This window comes from Micropterus salmoides, unplaced genomic scaffold (genome assembly GCF_014851395.1).
Source record: "Micropterus salmoides isolate LMB-PRFRI ecotype aquatic unplaced genomic scaffold, ASM1485139v1 Ms_hic_scaffold_11, whole genome shotgun sequence".
NCBI classification, from domain to species: domain Eukaryota; kingdom Metazoa; phylum Chordata; class Actinopteri; order Centrarchiformes; family Centrarchidae; genus Micropterus; species Micropterus salmoides.
In genome coordinates this window covers 35,966,066-35,980,250 of record NW_024040152.1, presented here as the reverse complement: position 1 = coordinate 35,980,250, position 14,185 = coordinate 35,966,066, and the positions used below count along the sequence as shown (strand labels likewise).

Sequence of the window (14,185 nt, the reverse complement as noted above, 5' to 3'; positions counted from 1 at the left end):
TCGGACATTTCCCAGTTCTGACCGGTATGAACGCGTCATGTTCCCAAAACAAAGTGGAGGAAAAGAACCAGAGCGTCGACTGATGGTAAATTTCCCTGAGAGACGAACACATGAGATCCCTCTGCTGTTTCTGCACCCCGACAGAGGAGCTTCAGTAAAACTGGACGGTGACACGCAGCTAAGCTCCGTTAGCTTCCTCCATGTTGGACTAAAAATAAATTTGAACTCGATTCTCGGGTTTACTTCAGTGATTCCACCGATCGAAGCTTTTCTGCATCTGATGTTGGACGACAGGACCTGGCTCACAGTCTCTATTCATCCCAAAGGTGCTGGATCAGGGTTGAGTTCAGGGCTCAGGGCCAGACAAGTTCTTCCACACCAAAATGAAACAGCAGCTACTGTCTGCTGTAGCCTAAAGATTTCCCTTCTCAAAGACCACAGCATGAAAAAACATCTAAAGTACCAGGACAGGAGTGCCCCTTACTGCAGATCCAGTTACTGGGCTGGACACACGTTCAGAGACTGACTGGGATTTACATTTTTACACTGACTGCAGAGGACGCTGCTGTGTTTCCATGTAGCAAATAATAACAAATAAAGTTTAGAGTTCACAGCAGAAAAGAAGCTCGCCAGATGTCCGACTGAGTGGACATCACACTTCCGGGCTCGGAACGATGAACCTTTTCAGCAGGTAAAGACAAACGTGACGTCAGCCTCTGCTGGCCACTGAGCTGTAGATGACGGCGTCCTCGGCCTCCACCGCTGGTCTACAAGAGAAAACACAGGATGAGTCGGGGGCTGATGTGAAAGTCGCCACCTCCTCCACAGACAGAAGCCCGGTCTGAATGAGATGAATGAAACTCTGGAAGGAACAAAACTGTGCTGCAGGAATCCTTCTTATTCAGCCTGGTTTAGACTGCATTCACTTTTATTCTGCACAGTAAAAGTCAGTGCAGTCTAAACGGCGTGAAATGACAAAGAATGCGTTGGAATATCACGCCATTTTACACCTACTGTCACAGCTAAAATCAGTGTGTGATATATTATTATTATTATTATTATTAAGGCAGCAGCAACTCTACTGAAGGCTCGTTCAAAATTGCAATTAAACGTCCTCCTTGTGCGAACATTATAATCCCCGTTTGTTTCCAGTTTCCACGTCAAGCTTCCTGTAAATAGTCAAAGTCTGAACCATCCAAAAAACGCTTTCACACCAGAAACGAGACGAACCATGGTCCAGTTTGATCCGGACCGCCTCTTTTGGTCCGCGGGAGGTTTCACACCTGCGATTTTGGTTCGGACCAAACTGGAAAGTTGGACTGAACGATTTTGGAAAATAATCTAATTGCGATTTAATATGCGATACGTTTTTAAACTCTTTCTCTTCTGTATTATTCAAAACGGACAAGCAGTAAATCAGAGTGAAGTCTGACCAACAGACACTGTTCTGTCTGTGTTATTATTATTATTATTATTATTATTATTATTATTATTATGAGCAACGGTGGAGAAGAAATATCCATTATTATAATATGAGAAAGATTTGAGAGTCAAGTCATTAAATAATGTGATATAATATCATCAGCTCGGCCTACAGACCGCAAGAAAACCTAAGTTTACCAGTGTGAACCCTAAACCCACAGTTGCACCACGTTACCCGCGGGTGGCGGCGCTACTTTCATTCCACGTGTGACGCCAAAGTTTCTGTGGTCAGTTTGCGTCAGTTTGTGACGGTAAAGGCAGAAGAAGATGATATTTAACAGAAACGAATGAGGAAGGAGGTGGTTTGTTGAGTGTTGCTAACGCGGAGCCATAAAAGGTTAAAATGACGCTAAAGGGACTTGACCAAACGTCCATATGTGATATTTATCGCCGTCCCATGATGTCACGTTGGTTATTGTTGATGCCTAAACTTCTCCGCTGACCAACCTCTAAAATAAAGAGGAGGCTTGGAGGTTATCAGCCAAAGATTGTTAGTCTGTCAGAGTCCTCAGGTTTCTGCAGGACGATTAAAAACAGCTGATTTGTGAATAACCAAACAGAGACACGTCCTTCCTACCGGGCCTGGTTGTTGTGTTTGAAGTGGACGGAGACGTAGCTGACGTCCTCCACCGCCTGGCTGGGCTCCTGCGGGCGGCGCCGTCCCTCCTGCTCAGCGGGCGGCAGGACGTTGCTGTAGATGGCGTCAGGATGCTGAAAGCCACAGACATGAAGAAAGACAGGAAAGGGGTGAGGACAGAGACTAACGTCATGTGATCACATCAAGAATAAACAAGGCTTCCACAATAAGGAACCACCAGCAGGAGGTTTGAACCTGCCTTATTTTATATATTGCTCTGAGTGAACAGACACCTGCCACAGGTGAAGAAGCCCGAGCCTCCAGTCACGGAGCATTTCCAGCATTTCCAGCACTTTTGTGTTTAAAATCTCACACAAAGAAAAAAAGGCTGAAAAACACAACAAGAGTTGTCTCTTGTTGTGTTTTTCAGCTCCCACTCGGCCTTTAATCTAAACTCACTTTCAGTCTGTAAAGCATGAACATTTGATCTGTAACATCAGGCAGGGATCTTCTCTTTTTACCCCATTTAGTTCACCTGCTGCTTCTTTTTAACCCAGCTGGACGTGTTTCTGAATGTTAAACTTTAATTCATCGTGTTGAGTATTTGGGACTTATTGAACTTATCAGTTATAAAACACAAGTTTGTTCGTCTTGTCAGTTCTTTAAAGGAGGACAAAGTTAAAGCATGGACATGACCAGCTAACCACTGCAGGTAAGACTCATATATTCAGACATTGTGTTGAAGAAGAAAGAAGAACGGCCTCATACATGTGAACTGAAACTAATCTGGAATTAAAATCCTCTTTACTTGAAATGGAAAGTTAAACTGTGAGTTGTACGTTAGTTAGACTGGTTAAGGGAGGTAAAGTAATTATTTGTTTTAAGATGAAACAAGTTAAAACTAGAACCCTGGAGTTAGAAACAAAAGCAAACTTTAACTGTTCCATCCTGCAGGTCGATGAAGCAGCAGCTTATTACGACATGTGTAGGTTCTTCCTCTGGTGGAAGAAGAAGTCAGGTGACTTCTCTCAACACAAACCTCAGTCTTTTCTAAACCTGACCAAACAACGGACGGTTCACCGCGTTTACCACCAGCTCTCCTGTCGCTTTCAGACGCTTTACCATCGAGCTATTTGGTTAGCGTAGCTTCCTAACGTCTGTCCAGAGGCTGTCCAGGTGAAAAACTCGGACTGTTCTGCCTCCATGTACGACAGCCTGTTGATGAAATATTAAAAAGTGGCTGCATCACAGGTCGTAAAATAATATTATAGTATTAATTCAGCGCATCAGACGTGCGTGAACGTTAATGTCAATACTTCATTTTGCTCTGGAACTGTTGTGAATAAATAATATTTTGCTTCTAAATAATTATTTACAGTAGATTTGGGCTGATTTACAAAGATAATCGACTGTTTCCTTTATTAGCTTATATTTGTCAGAGAGCCACCGAGGAGAGCTGAAAGTCTGAGAGTCGCTCGTCATAAAAAGGATTATTTTTGTTTGTTTGATTGAAGTTTCTGCAGATTTATTAGTCAGCTTTCATTCACGGTGTCATCTCGAGCAAGAGGAAGGTGGCAGCGCAAGAACAAGAACAAAACAAGAAAAGTAAGTTGAGGGCAGCGAGCAGAGGAGCACCAGGTGTTTCCTGTTTCACAAGAGGATTCTTAATAAGAAAATCTGTCATTAATAACATGAAAACGACGTAATTAAGACATGAATCATCCTGTTCCTGTGCAGTGAATTCCATTTGTTACTTCTAGGCTGGATTACTGCAATTCCTTATTATCAGGCTGCTCGAAAAAGTCCGTTAAGACTCTTCAGCTGATCCAGAATGCTGCAGCACGTGTTCTGACAGGAACCAGGAAAAGAGATCACATTTCTCCTGTTTTAGCTTCTTTGCATTGGCTTCCAGTAAAATCCAGAATAGAATTTAAAATCATTCTTCTTACCTACAAAGCTCTTAATGGTCAGGCACCATCTTATCTTAAAGAGCTCATAGTACCTTACTACCCCACCAGAGCACTGCGCTCCCAGAATGCAGGGTTACTTGTGGTTCCTAGAGTCTCCAAAAGTAGACTAGGAGCCAGAGCGTTCAGCTATCAAGCTCCTCTCCTGTGGAACCAGGTTCCAGTTTGGGTTCAGGAGGCAGACACCATCTCCACATTTAAGAGTAGGCTTAAGACTTTCCTCTTTGATAAAGCTTATAGTTAGGGCTGGCTCAGGTAGTCCTGAACCATCCCTTAGTTATGCTGCTATAGGCCTAGACTGCCGGGGGATTTCCCATGATGCACTGAGCTCCTCTCTCCTCTACTTTCTCTCCCTCTGTATGCAACCTTATCCCATTATTGCATGTTACTAACACAACTTCTCCCCTTTCTGGTAGTCTTGTGCTTTCTCGTCTCTCTCCTCTCTCCTCCTATCACTTCCTGCAGGTTTTCTGGCTCTGGAGCTGTGGAGTCTGGATCTGTGGTTGCGGGTCATCTGCTGCCCCCGTGTTCCTGCTCGACACCCTCTGCTGCAACGACTATTGTTACTAGTCCTATTGTTATTATTGTTATTATAATCATTAACATTATGAAAAGCGCTCAGAGATAACAGTTGTTGTGTTGTTGCGCTGTATAAATAAAATTGAACCATAAAGAGCAAAAGATCTGTACCCCCCCCCCATAATAGTAATAAAAATAGTGATACCAGAAGATTAAATGTAGGAACTCACCTTCTGTTCCACTTCACCTCCCACAGCTCTCTGATGTTTATCTGCTGCTGCTGCTCGCCTCCTGCAAACATACGACCACAGCAACAACAGGAAACACGTCACACTCTAAACTGACAACGAGCTGTGGAGTCATCTGATCAGAAACAGGCAGATTCTTCTTCTCTGTGTCATCATCAGGAGAAGTGTTTTTATTATTACGAGACACAAAAATCACATTAAAAGTCTTCAGTTTTCTTGTGTTGGTGAGTGATTTGTGTTTCTGCAGGATATATATTTTATATATATATATATTTTTTTTTACAGAAAGTGGAGCCTTAAGATAAGTTTGTTTAGAGAGAAAGGTTTTTTATAGTTTTTGGTTAAAGTAGTAAAATGCTAGATTAGTATGTTTGGGGTAAGACACCCCCCCCCTGCTAACTAGCTGTATTGAGGATATTTTGAGACTTTCTGCTGAGGAAGTTCCAGCAGCTTCAGTGTTTAAAAGTCTGAGACTTAAACTATAGGAAAGCTGATAACATCAGTCAGGTTTATTACAACACAGGTCGTTAATCCTCTTGTAGTTTATTTTGTCTGTAATTTGACATATTAAAGTCATTTCACACCTTGGTTGGGGGGGAGGTTTGGTATCTTACCTCAGAGGAAAATGCCTTTTCTCTAAAAAATACATTTGATTAAATTCAAATTAATTTGTCAACTTGAGCTATTTATTTTACTTTATGTCACCCTGAGCATGGTCTTCTTAAAGATACAATAAAAACCCTGTAGTGAGCTTGGGGGGGGGGGGTAGGTTGTAAAATGTTTAGCATCCATCGTCATATCTGAACTTCTATCATGTGAGTGCAGCTGTTTGTTCAGAAACACCGACAGCTTCATTGACGTACCTCCTAATGAAGCAGAGCACCACGATGAGAGCGAGCAGAGCCAGCAGGACTCCGATCACCACGCCGGCTGTCTGAGGCAGCTTTCCATCCTCATCTGCAAAAGACGGGATGTGAACCTTTACTCCGTCATTCACAGCGTCCGGAAGAAAACCGGAACACTAAACTGACAAATCCTTCACTTTCAGAAAGTTTCTCCTTCTGATTTTCAGAATAAGACTACAGCCACACGGCTCTGCTGAACACGAACTAAACTCGGAAGAGTCCAACAAGGGGGCCGAGTCCTCAGCAGCGGATAAGACACATGCCTTTTCTGTGAGAGACCCGGGTTCGATTCCCACTGTGACACGTCCGCCAATGTGTCCCTGAGCAAGACACTGAAGGCGTGCGACCTCTGACATGTACAGCAGCTGTTAGTCGCTTTGGATAAAAGCGTCAGCTAAATGAGTAAATGTAATGTTCTGGATAAGCGAGGCCAGTGGAGAGACCATCTCTCAACAGGGGAGGAGGTCTGAGAAACAGCAGGTATCTACCACTTTGACAAGGTAAGGAGGTAAACTAAGGTTCTTTACTGTCACATAGGGAAATTTGATCTCTGTATTCAACCCGTCCCAAGTATCAGGAGCAGAGGCCAGAACACCTTAAAAGATAAAACCTGAGCAAACAAACCTTCCTCCTCTTTCTCCTTTTCCTCCACCTGCAGGCTGTACGGCAGGGAGAGGCTGCTGACGTTAGTCTTCAAACCGCAGGTGTAGTTCCCAGAATTCCCTGCAGTCAGGGGGCCGAGCTGGAGGGCGGGGCCAGACTCTGAGAGGGCGTGGCCATCTCTGAACCAGGTGACCTCCAGTTGGTGGAAGGTACAGAGTGCAGTGCAGTACAGAGTGATGTTTTCACCTCTTCTCAGCTCTCCGTCTCCTCTGGAGCTCTTTATCTGCATTCTAGTCCCATCTGATAAACATTAAAATATTAGTTTTCTTACAGTAGATTGAAATTATGAATGTGATTTAAAACTGAAGATCACAGTTACGACATTTCTGCAACAGTATTAAGGCAGACGTTGTTCTTAGTAGATCCCAGATAAAATCCAGAAGCGGTCTCTGTTGGACTACATGTAAACAGCAGACTGAAGGATGTTACCATCCATGCAGTGACGTTGCCAGCTTGACTGAAAAAGCAGAACCAGATTACGTAACTCTGTTCTGTCAGAAACTGAAGCCTGACCGCAGTGTGAGACCACAAGTACGACATTAATACTGTTACTGGTAGTAGAAGTGTCTGTGGTGGCATTCATGATCGTATCAGTATGACCACAGGGTAGTAATACTAGAATCTGAAATAAAGATGTACTTAAACTGAAAGTGTTTTATATTTTCAGGCTCATATGAACCAGACCGTGTTTCTATAAAAATACACACCGCTTCATAAAATTATGTTTACATTTCATCCTGGTTTGTTCCACACATTGAATTCTCCTCAGTGTTTTCAAATATTTTGATTGATTATTTTTTACGTGTCCAGAAAATAGGGAGCCAGGGTTAATCCTAGATGAAAGTGTGAAATTTACAAGAAGAAAAATCGGAAATCACTCTGTTTTCTTCTGAATCCGCCAGATCCGCGGCAAAGTCTCTGAGGTGCAGGATAGTGACTGTGGACTTCATTCTTTCATTTGGTTTGACATTTGTACCATTGTGATGTTCGCTGCTCAGTCAATATTAGACAGTGTGAAAAGTGTGACAACACCCCGCCCTCCCCTACAGTTTAACTCCAGTGTCGGCGGTCAGAGTTTGTAAACCCCGAGTTAACTCCGAGTAGGTTGAACTCCGTTGGTAGTGCAGGCCACAGACAAGGACTAAACAAAAACTGAGGGCTTAGACACACAGGCCAACGAGCAGAGAGGTACGCACAGCTGAAATACACCAGGTAATCAAACAGGAAGCAAATCTAGACAAGGACACATGAGTACTGAATACTACAAAGTAAAACAGGAAGTAAAGCACACAGGAAAGATTTGGGCTTTTTCACTTTGCAAAAAAGGAATATAACTCAATAAAGGAGAGGGGAAAAGCCAAAAAGCAGAATATGAACTCTTTAAACAGAATCGATAGAACACCAAACAAACATGGGCAAAATAATAGCACACATGAAATGAATCCAAAACTCATAACAGATTATAAACATTAATGCTCAGTAACATTAATAGAAGTGTTAGCTTTACAACAAGATGCTCTTACCAGAGACTGTGACGTTCACTCCTGGTTGTCCAGTAAAATGTGCTCTGATGTCATCAGCCTCCATTCTGAAGCGAAAAGTTGCCTCGTCTTTCTTCTGTACATCTGTGATCTGTAAAGTGCAGTTTCCCTTCTTGTCTCCCAGGTATTTGTAACGAGGGTTGTTGTTTCCTGAACTGCTGTCAAACACAGACGGGGTAGAGCCCTGACAAATCTGATGGTTCCGGCACCAGACGACTCTGATGATCTCTGTAGAAACTACTCTTCCATCCTGACCGACAGACCGCAGAGGTGTGAAGGTGCAGACGAGGGTGACGGTCGATCCTGTCACAGCACAAACAGGAGCTGGATAGTTCACACTCTGACCCACAGCACCTGAAACAATTAACAGAATGGTGTTAAAAACATGATTTAGTGCTTCAGTTGTTCTTTGTCTTAGTAAACTGAGGTCTACTTATAAAAGGAGATTCACATTGGTCTTGTATTAAATTGTCTTTGTGGTATTTTTTCTACACCCGGACACAGAAATATTTCTGTCTTCAGATATGTCCACAGTGTTTTTGGTCTTCACACTGAGGTCTGGATAAACTGTTCGCACAAACACAGACGTGACGTCTCAGGACTCTGCTGCCTAAAACCTGCAGATGAGCTGAAAGCTATACGGACGAACCGACATAGAGATGTTTTAGTGTTTGGCTGTCAGGAAGAAGCAAATCCAGCATCTCTGCTCAGAAACCACAGAGCTGTATTGAGGATTTTTAAATTGGCATAATTGCCGTGTCTCCGCTTAATATGTCTCTGGTCAAACCCAGGACTTTCACACATGAGAACGGCGTTCAAGTCCCACGTGAAACCCTGTAAATGTGGAGTAGTTTTAAGTTTGTGTTACAGATTTTACGTAACATTTGTACTTTAACCAAATCCACTATCTTTTACTAAACCTAACCAAACTGCGATCATTTCACATTAACCACATGTTTAATATGTGGTTTAATTGCGCATATTTATCACGTTTCTGAAAATTTGCCAATGACAGGCAGAAAGACAAATTTCCATCTGCAGTCCCAGAGCAGGCAAAAGCACAAACGTTGAAAGCAGTGAAAATCTGCAGATTCAAACAGAGCCTGCACGAAATAAAGACTAGAGACAAGACAAACAGCTCTACTGACACACAAATCAGCAATTACATGACAGCACAATATCGGGCCTGGTGAAGTGTGGATATTACGTGCAGAGCCATGATAAGCAGGAGCAGCTCTTAGACTCCCTCTTCACACGTTTGATTTCCAATAAACGGAGCTCTTAATGTTGTGGAGAAGGCGCGGTAGTTGGCACAGTTTCTTATGTGTTGCAATAAGTTGTTCTTGTAGAAGTGAGACAATCTCCTGTAGATGTTGCTCTATTAGTTTTCACTGTGATGTAAGAACTGAGGAACCATGTCGTGTAACACCCTAAAAACAAGACACAGTCTACTGTTTAGTAAGTTGTGCTTTTCATAATGTTGCAGTGATGGTATCCTTGTGGCTTCCTGTGTAGCGTTTTTATTGTATGTATTTATTCAGAGATTCTCCTGACTTTAGTCTGGTTTTATTGAAGTGTCCCCGCTTGTGAGACAGAACGTGATGTGCGGGAGGATCATTGTCTTCATGAACATTTTAGCTGTTTGACAGGAAACGCTCACACAGTACTATCATTTTGGGAGGCACTGACAAACGGCCTGTTTGTCGTCGTTTACGTATGAGGACAGGTTGGGAGCTCTGCGGGTAGACCTGATCCCACCAGCACGCCACCTGTCACGTGTTATTGTGCCAAAACAAACATGGACGCCAACAAGCAGCTTTTTAATATTCTGCGACATTTTTGCTGAAAAGGTCAAAAAAAGCATGGAGTCTGGTGAGAGCCTGGATGGAGAGGACTGTGTTGACCTCGTGTGACTCCACAAGTTTGTCTTTATACTTCCTGTCCAAACTTTTCAGCTCAGGACAGACGTGATGTTTGGGCCTGAATGTGGGGAGTTATCAATAACAGTAAGTCATCTGCATATAGTTACACTTTGTGCTTCCTCTTCCCACTACAGTATTAGCAGGTGGCTCCAGTGAGCTAACGTGTTTAGCAAGAAGGAAGTGCTCGTCTAGACAGGAAGTGGGGATGTGGTGGTCGTGTAGATTAGCTTCTGCTGTATTTCGTCAAATATCTGATTCAGCAGAGGGAAGTTTCTTCTGCACCAACAACATCCAGCTGAGCATTAGATCACATCTGGCTGCTCAGGATGTGTAGGTGTGTTTATGAGAAGATGAAATCAGGAGTGGTCTGAGAAGACGTTCAAAACACGAGTAAATAGTAATCCAGACTCAGCGCTTAGTTCCACTGTTACACACAGTCCAGCTCTCTGTGACGTGACCTTTGCAAAATATTACTCCACTGAAAGTAGAAGCCTCAATTTCTACTTGAGTCATAGTACAAATGTACTCTTAGTACAGTTGTGTGTGTCAGGGTTAGGCTTTAAATCAAAAATACAGCAAACAGTGTTATTCATTAGAAACAGGCCGTCCTTTCAATAATAATTCAGTTCACTCAGTTAGATATATCTCTGTGTGTGTGACTGGTCACCGGGCCTGACTGGGATCTAGATCTGCGAGACCGCCTCATAAACGTGGACCCAACTTTAAGAACTGTGTAACATGGTGTCTGAATCGATCAGGACTGAGACTTTTCACCTGAGTTTACTGCAGCCGTATGCAGTGTAGTTCAGAGACAAAACAGGAAGTGGAACCAACAGTGTGAGGTCATTAACCACACAAATGATGTCATCATCAGCCGCCCACATCATTGACAAATATCAAACATCAACAAATCTCAACAAATCTTTTACACACATTTTATTTATTTATTTTAATTTAATATATTATTTTCATTTTTTAACACACACGCTTACTGTTTTACTTATTTACTTTTATTTTTAATGTTTATATTTCATATATTTTTTATTGTATTAACACACAAACACAACTTTTACTGTTTTATTTCTAATGAAATGTATGAAATTAGTCCTTATGTTTTTATATATAACAACTATTGTTGCTATACATTCATGCCAATAAAGCTGATTTGAATTAGAATTTGACTTTTTACACGTCATCACCAGTGGAAGTGCCAGTGCTCCAGTGTAAAGTAGCGAGCGTGCAGCTTGTAGAACAGTATAAATCTGCTGTCCCCTCAAAATAACTCATCACACAGCCGTTAATGTCTAAACCGCTGGCTACTAAAGTGAGTTATTTTGAGGGGACTGCAGATTTATGAACGCCGCCTGGCTCTGCCATCCCTTCACACAAAGCGACCTCAGATCTGTTCTCACCTGTGACGCCACGATGGTGGAACGAGCTGCCGCACGCCATCAGAGCAGGGGCGTCCCTGCTCTGATGGCAGCTCCTGAACACTCTGCAGAGAACACTTCCTCTGATAACACCTCTTACCTTGATTGCACTTTTTCGTTAACTCTCACTTCCTTCCCTGGGTATTTACCCCATTGATGCAATATGTACTATTAGCTCTTACTAGTATGTATTGTCAGCTGTAGATCTCCTGCTGTATTTGATGCTTTGTTGATGATTGTTTGTTGTTCCGCAAATGTAAGTCACTCTGGATAAAAGCGTCTGTATGTATGTTGTCATCAGCTGGTAATCCTAACTAGAGGTGTTCATCTTGGTTTTCCAACTTAAGTCTGTTGTACTGGAATGCGGTCAGCTCGGATGTGACGTCATTCCCAACTCCAACTTCCAAGGTAGATGCAACACAGCATTAAAGTCTTTTCTCTGCTTAACATGTCAAAGTGAAACACACGTCAATTAGTAATATTTTATAGTCTTTCCAAAAACACGAGAGAACACAACAACTGGAAATAATTGTTTGTTTGTTCTAACATAAGTTGTTAACGTTAGCACGCGGCCTGGATATCTAGCTTACATCCGAGGCCAAGAGTTAGCGTGTGGAAGTCTGTTCTGGATGATGATACAGAGTTTAAGCTGCAGCTGGTTCCCTCTGGTTATTGATCAAATATTAACACAACAGGACAAAACAGTTCAGAGAACACTTCCTCTGATAACAGCTCCAACACGCACTTCCTGTGCTCTTCTTCCATCTGCTCACTGCCTCCTGTGTTGACTGCAGTTTTTTGTTAACTCTTACTTCAGGTATTTACCACATTGACGTGCTAACAGCTCTTATTGCTGTCTATTGTTACTTGTAGATCTCGCTGTATTGACGTGTTTTGTTCCTCAGATGTGCGTCACCTCATGACAAACGTACACAGAGACCTGAAGACCTCATTAAGAGTCACAGCGTCTTCTTGTTCTTACTTCATACCAGCGTTAATTTAATGAGACTTTTGTTCTTGTTAAAACAACACGTCAGTGTGTCTTATAGAAAAGCTTTACGTCACTGCACTGGACAGTGAGTATGTCCTTTTATGTATTCATCACACTGTCTCATCTGTGAATCTGCGGTTGTTTGGTTTCGTCAGGAAGAGGCTCTGCGGTGAGTTTTGCCCTCACGCTACGTCAGTTATCGTGTGAGGCTCCCGGGCAGCGAAGAGAGACTCCTCAGACAAACTCCTGCAGCGATTCATTTAGAAGCTTTTCACTTCATTATAACCTCAGCGATAACTCTGCATGTTAAACCAAGTTAAAGCACAGAGAGGACGTGTTGTAATAAATGTTCAGAGACAGACACAGGAAGGGAAGTGAGAACGTGAAGAAATGCTGCGTGTCAGATAATCAGTGAGAGTAGAAGTACTAAAATCCTTATAATAACAGGAAATAACAAAAAGTATTATTAGTAAAATACGTCACATTATTATTCTGTATATTATTAGATTGTTATTAATGATACGATCACGGGAAAGCAGCCCTTTAATCTCACATTTTATTTACTTTCCGTGCTCATCTGATCTTTGTTTACACAGCACTTAGAACCTGTACGGAAATCAGCATTTATTTAAAGTGGAAAACAAAAGACATCTGCATGGAACACGTGGCAAAAGGTTCTGAAACTCAAGAATTAATCTCGTTAAATGTTTTTAAATCCAAAATGAAAGACGTTAGTTTGAAACATTAGTATGTAAATGTTTTTAAATTGTGAAACGGACTCAAAATGAGTCTCCTGACATGTGTTTTCTGTCTGTCCCCGTGTCTCACTGGGACTCTGCTGGTATAAATATATATAGATAGAGGTTATGATAATAAAACACTGCACAGATCCACAGAGGTCAGACCAGCAGCAGATAAAATGTTTCTCCAGAACAGAGCATCACAAACATCAGGATCATCTGATCTTACCTGCCAGCAGGAACACGAAGCCCCAGAGAACCTTTTTGTCCCAAACTGCCATCATTAGGAAGCCTGCTGATGCTCTGACTTGCTCTGAAAGTGAGCTGAGTGACTCCCTGATTGTGAAAAGTCATTTTCTGACTTCCTTCCTTCTTCTTTTTCTTCTTCTGTGAAACCTTATCTTGCAAAATTACAACCTCGCTTTTTACTTCCCCAATAACACCCGTCCACGTGTCCCACGCCAGCACCGCTGTTGTCATGTTCTGACAGAGCGTTCCCTCAAGGCGGCGAGTTAAAACCCAGCGAGACAGACGAAGCATCAGGCTCAGAGACAATCAGTTTCTGTCTAACTGACATTCAGATTCATCCTTCCGCTTTAAAACTGAAGACTCCCGATTCTGACTTTCCCTCAGAGAGGTGTCATTTACACCGGGGACGCTGCGGACATGTCCCCGCCACCTTTTCAAATAACTGATTTTGTCCCCACTTGTACTTTGTACCACTTTTTAAAGCATAATTTGTTAAAAGCCTTTAAAAAGGTTTATTTGCACATTAAGAAAACAGTCAATGAAATTAAAATATAGAAAGAAAGAAACAAACGTGCAGCAGCAGTCAGTAACTTTAACAACTTGTTGACAGTTTTAGACCAGGTTTCCGTTCTCTCGCTGTGAACATGACAACAGAGGAGGGAAGACTAAGTCATGACTCAGCAGGGACGATGTTAACAGGAGAAACAGATCTGAGAGCTGCACTCACTTAGATTCTGTTAGATATATTTATAGATCCTGTGTTTCCGTTTATACAAATAAAAACATTTCCACCATAAATTGGTGCAGAAACTTTCAGCAGAATGCAGGAGATGAAGTGTTGTGTGTCCCGCAGAGCTCATCTATCTCTGCATCGAGGACGTCTTTAAAACACTGTTTCAGGATCTGTTTGTCTCCTTCTCATGAACATGATATCGCGTATCGTGACGCCTC

The 14,185-nt window shown here is 42.3% G+C and overlaps 1 protein-coding gene across 1 annotated transcript; it reads right to left on the bottom strand.

The window, feature by feature from the left end:
* Positions 1-469: 469 nt before the first annotated feature.
* On the bottom strand, positions 470-13,476 carry LOC119898226 (myeloid cell surface antigen CD33-like). The gene is made up of 7 exons (XM_038712409.1): positions 13,215-13,476; positions 7,885-8,256; positions 6,323-6,601; positions 5,657-5,750; positions 4,776-4,836; positions 2,060-2,193; positions 470-767 (listed from the first exon to the last, which is right to left on the bottom strand). The coding sequence occupies exons 1-7, from the start codon at positions 13,267-13,269 to the stop codon at positions 710-712; spliced, it is 1,053 nt and encodes a 350-aa protein (XP_038568337.1). The 5' UTR covers positions 13,270-13,476; the 3' UTR covers positions 470-709.
* Positions 13,477-14,185: the final 709 nt, after the last annotated feature.

What these genes read in the sequence shown, in the direction of transcription:
- LOC119898226 (XM_038712409.1), bottom strand. Translation starts at nt 13,269, where the DNA reads ATGATGGCAGTTTGGGACAAAAAGGTTCTCTGGGGCTTCGTGTTCCTG. An exon ending in AGTGAACGTCACAGTCTCTG is followed by an intron (nt 6,602 to 7,884) that starts GTAAGAGCATCT and finishes AATGTTTATCAG; the next exon opens with ATGGGACTAGAATGCAGATA. An exon ending in AAACACAACAACCAGGCCCG is followed by an intron (nt 768 to 2,059) that starts GTAGGAAGGACG and finishes TTTCTCTTGTAG; the next exon opens with ACCAGCGGTGGAGGCCGAGG.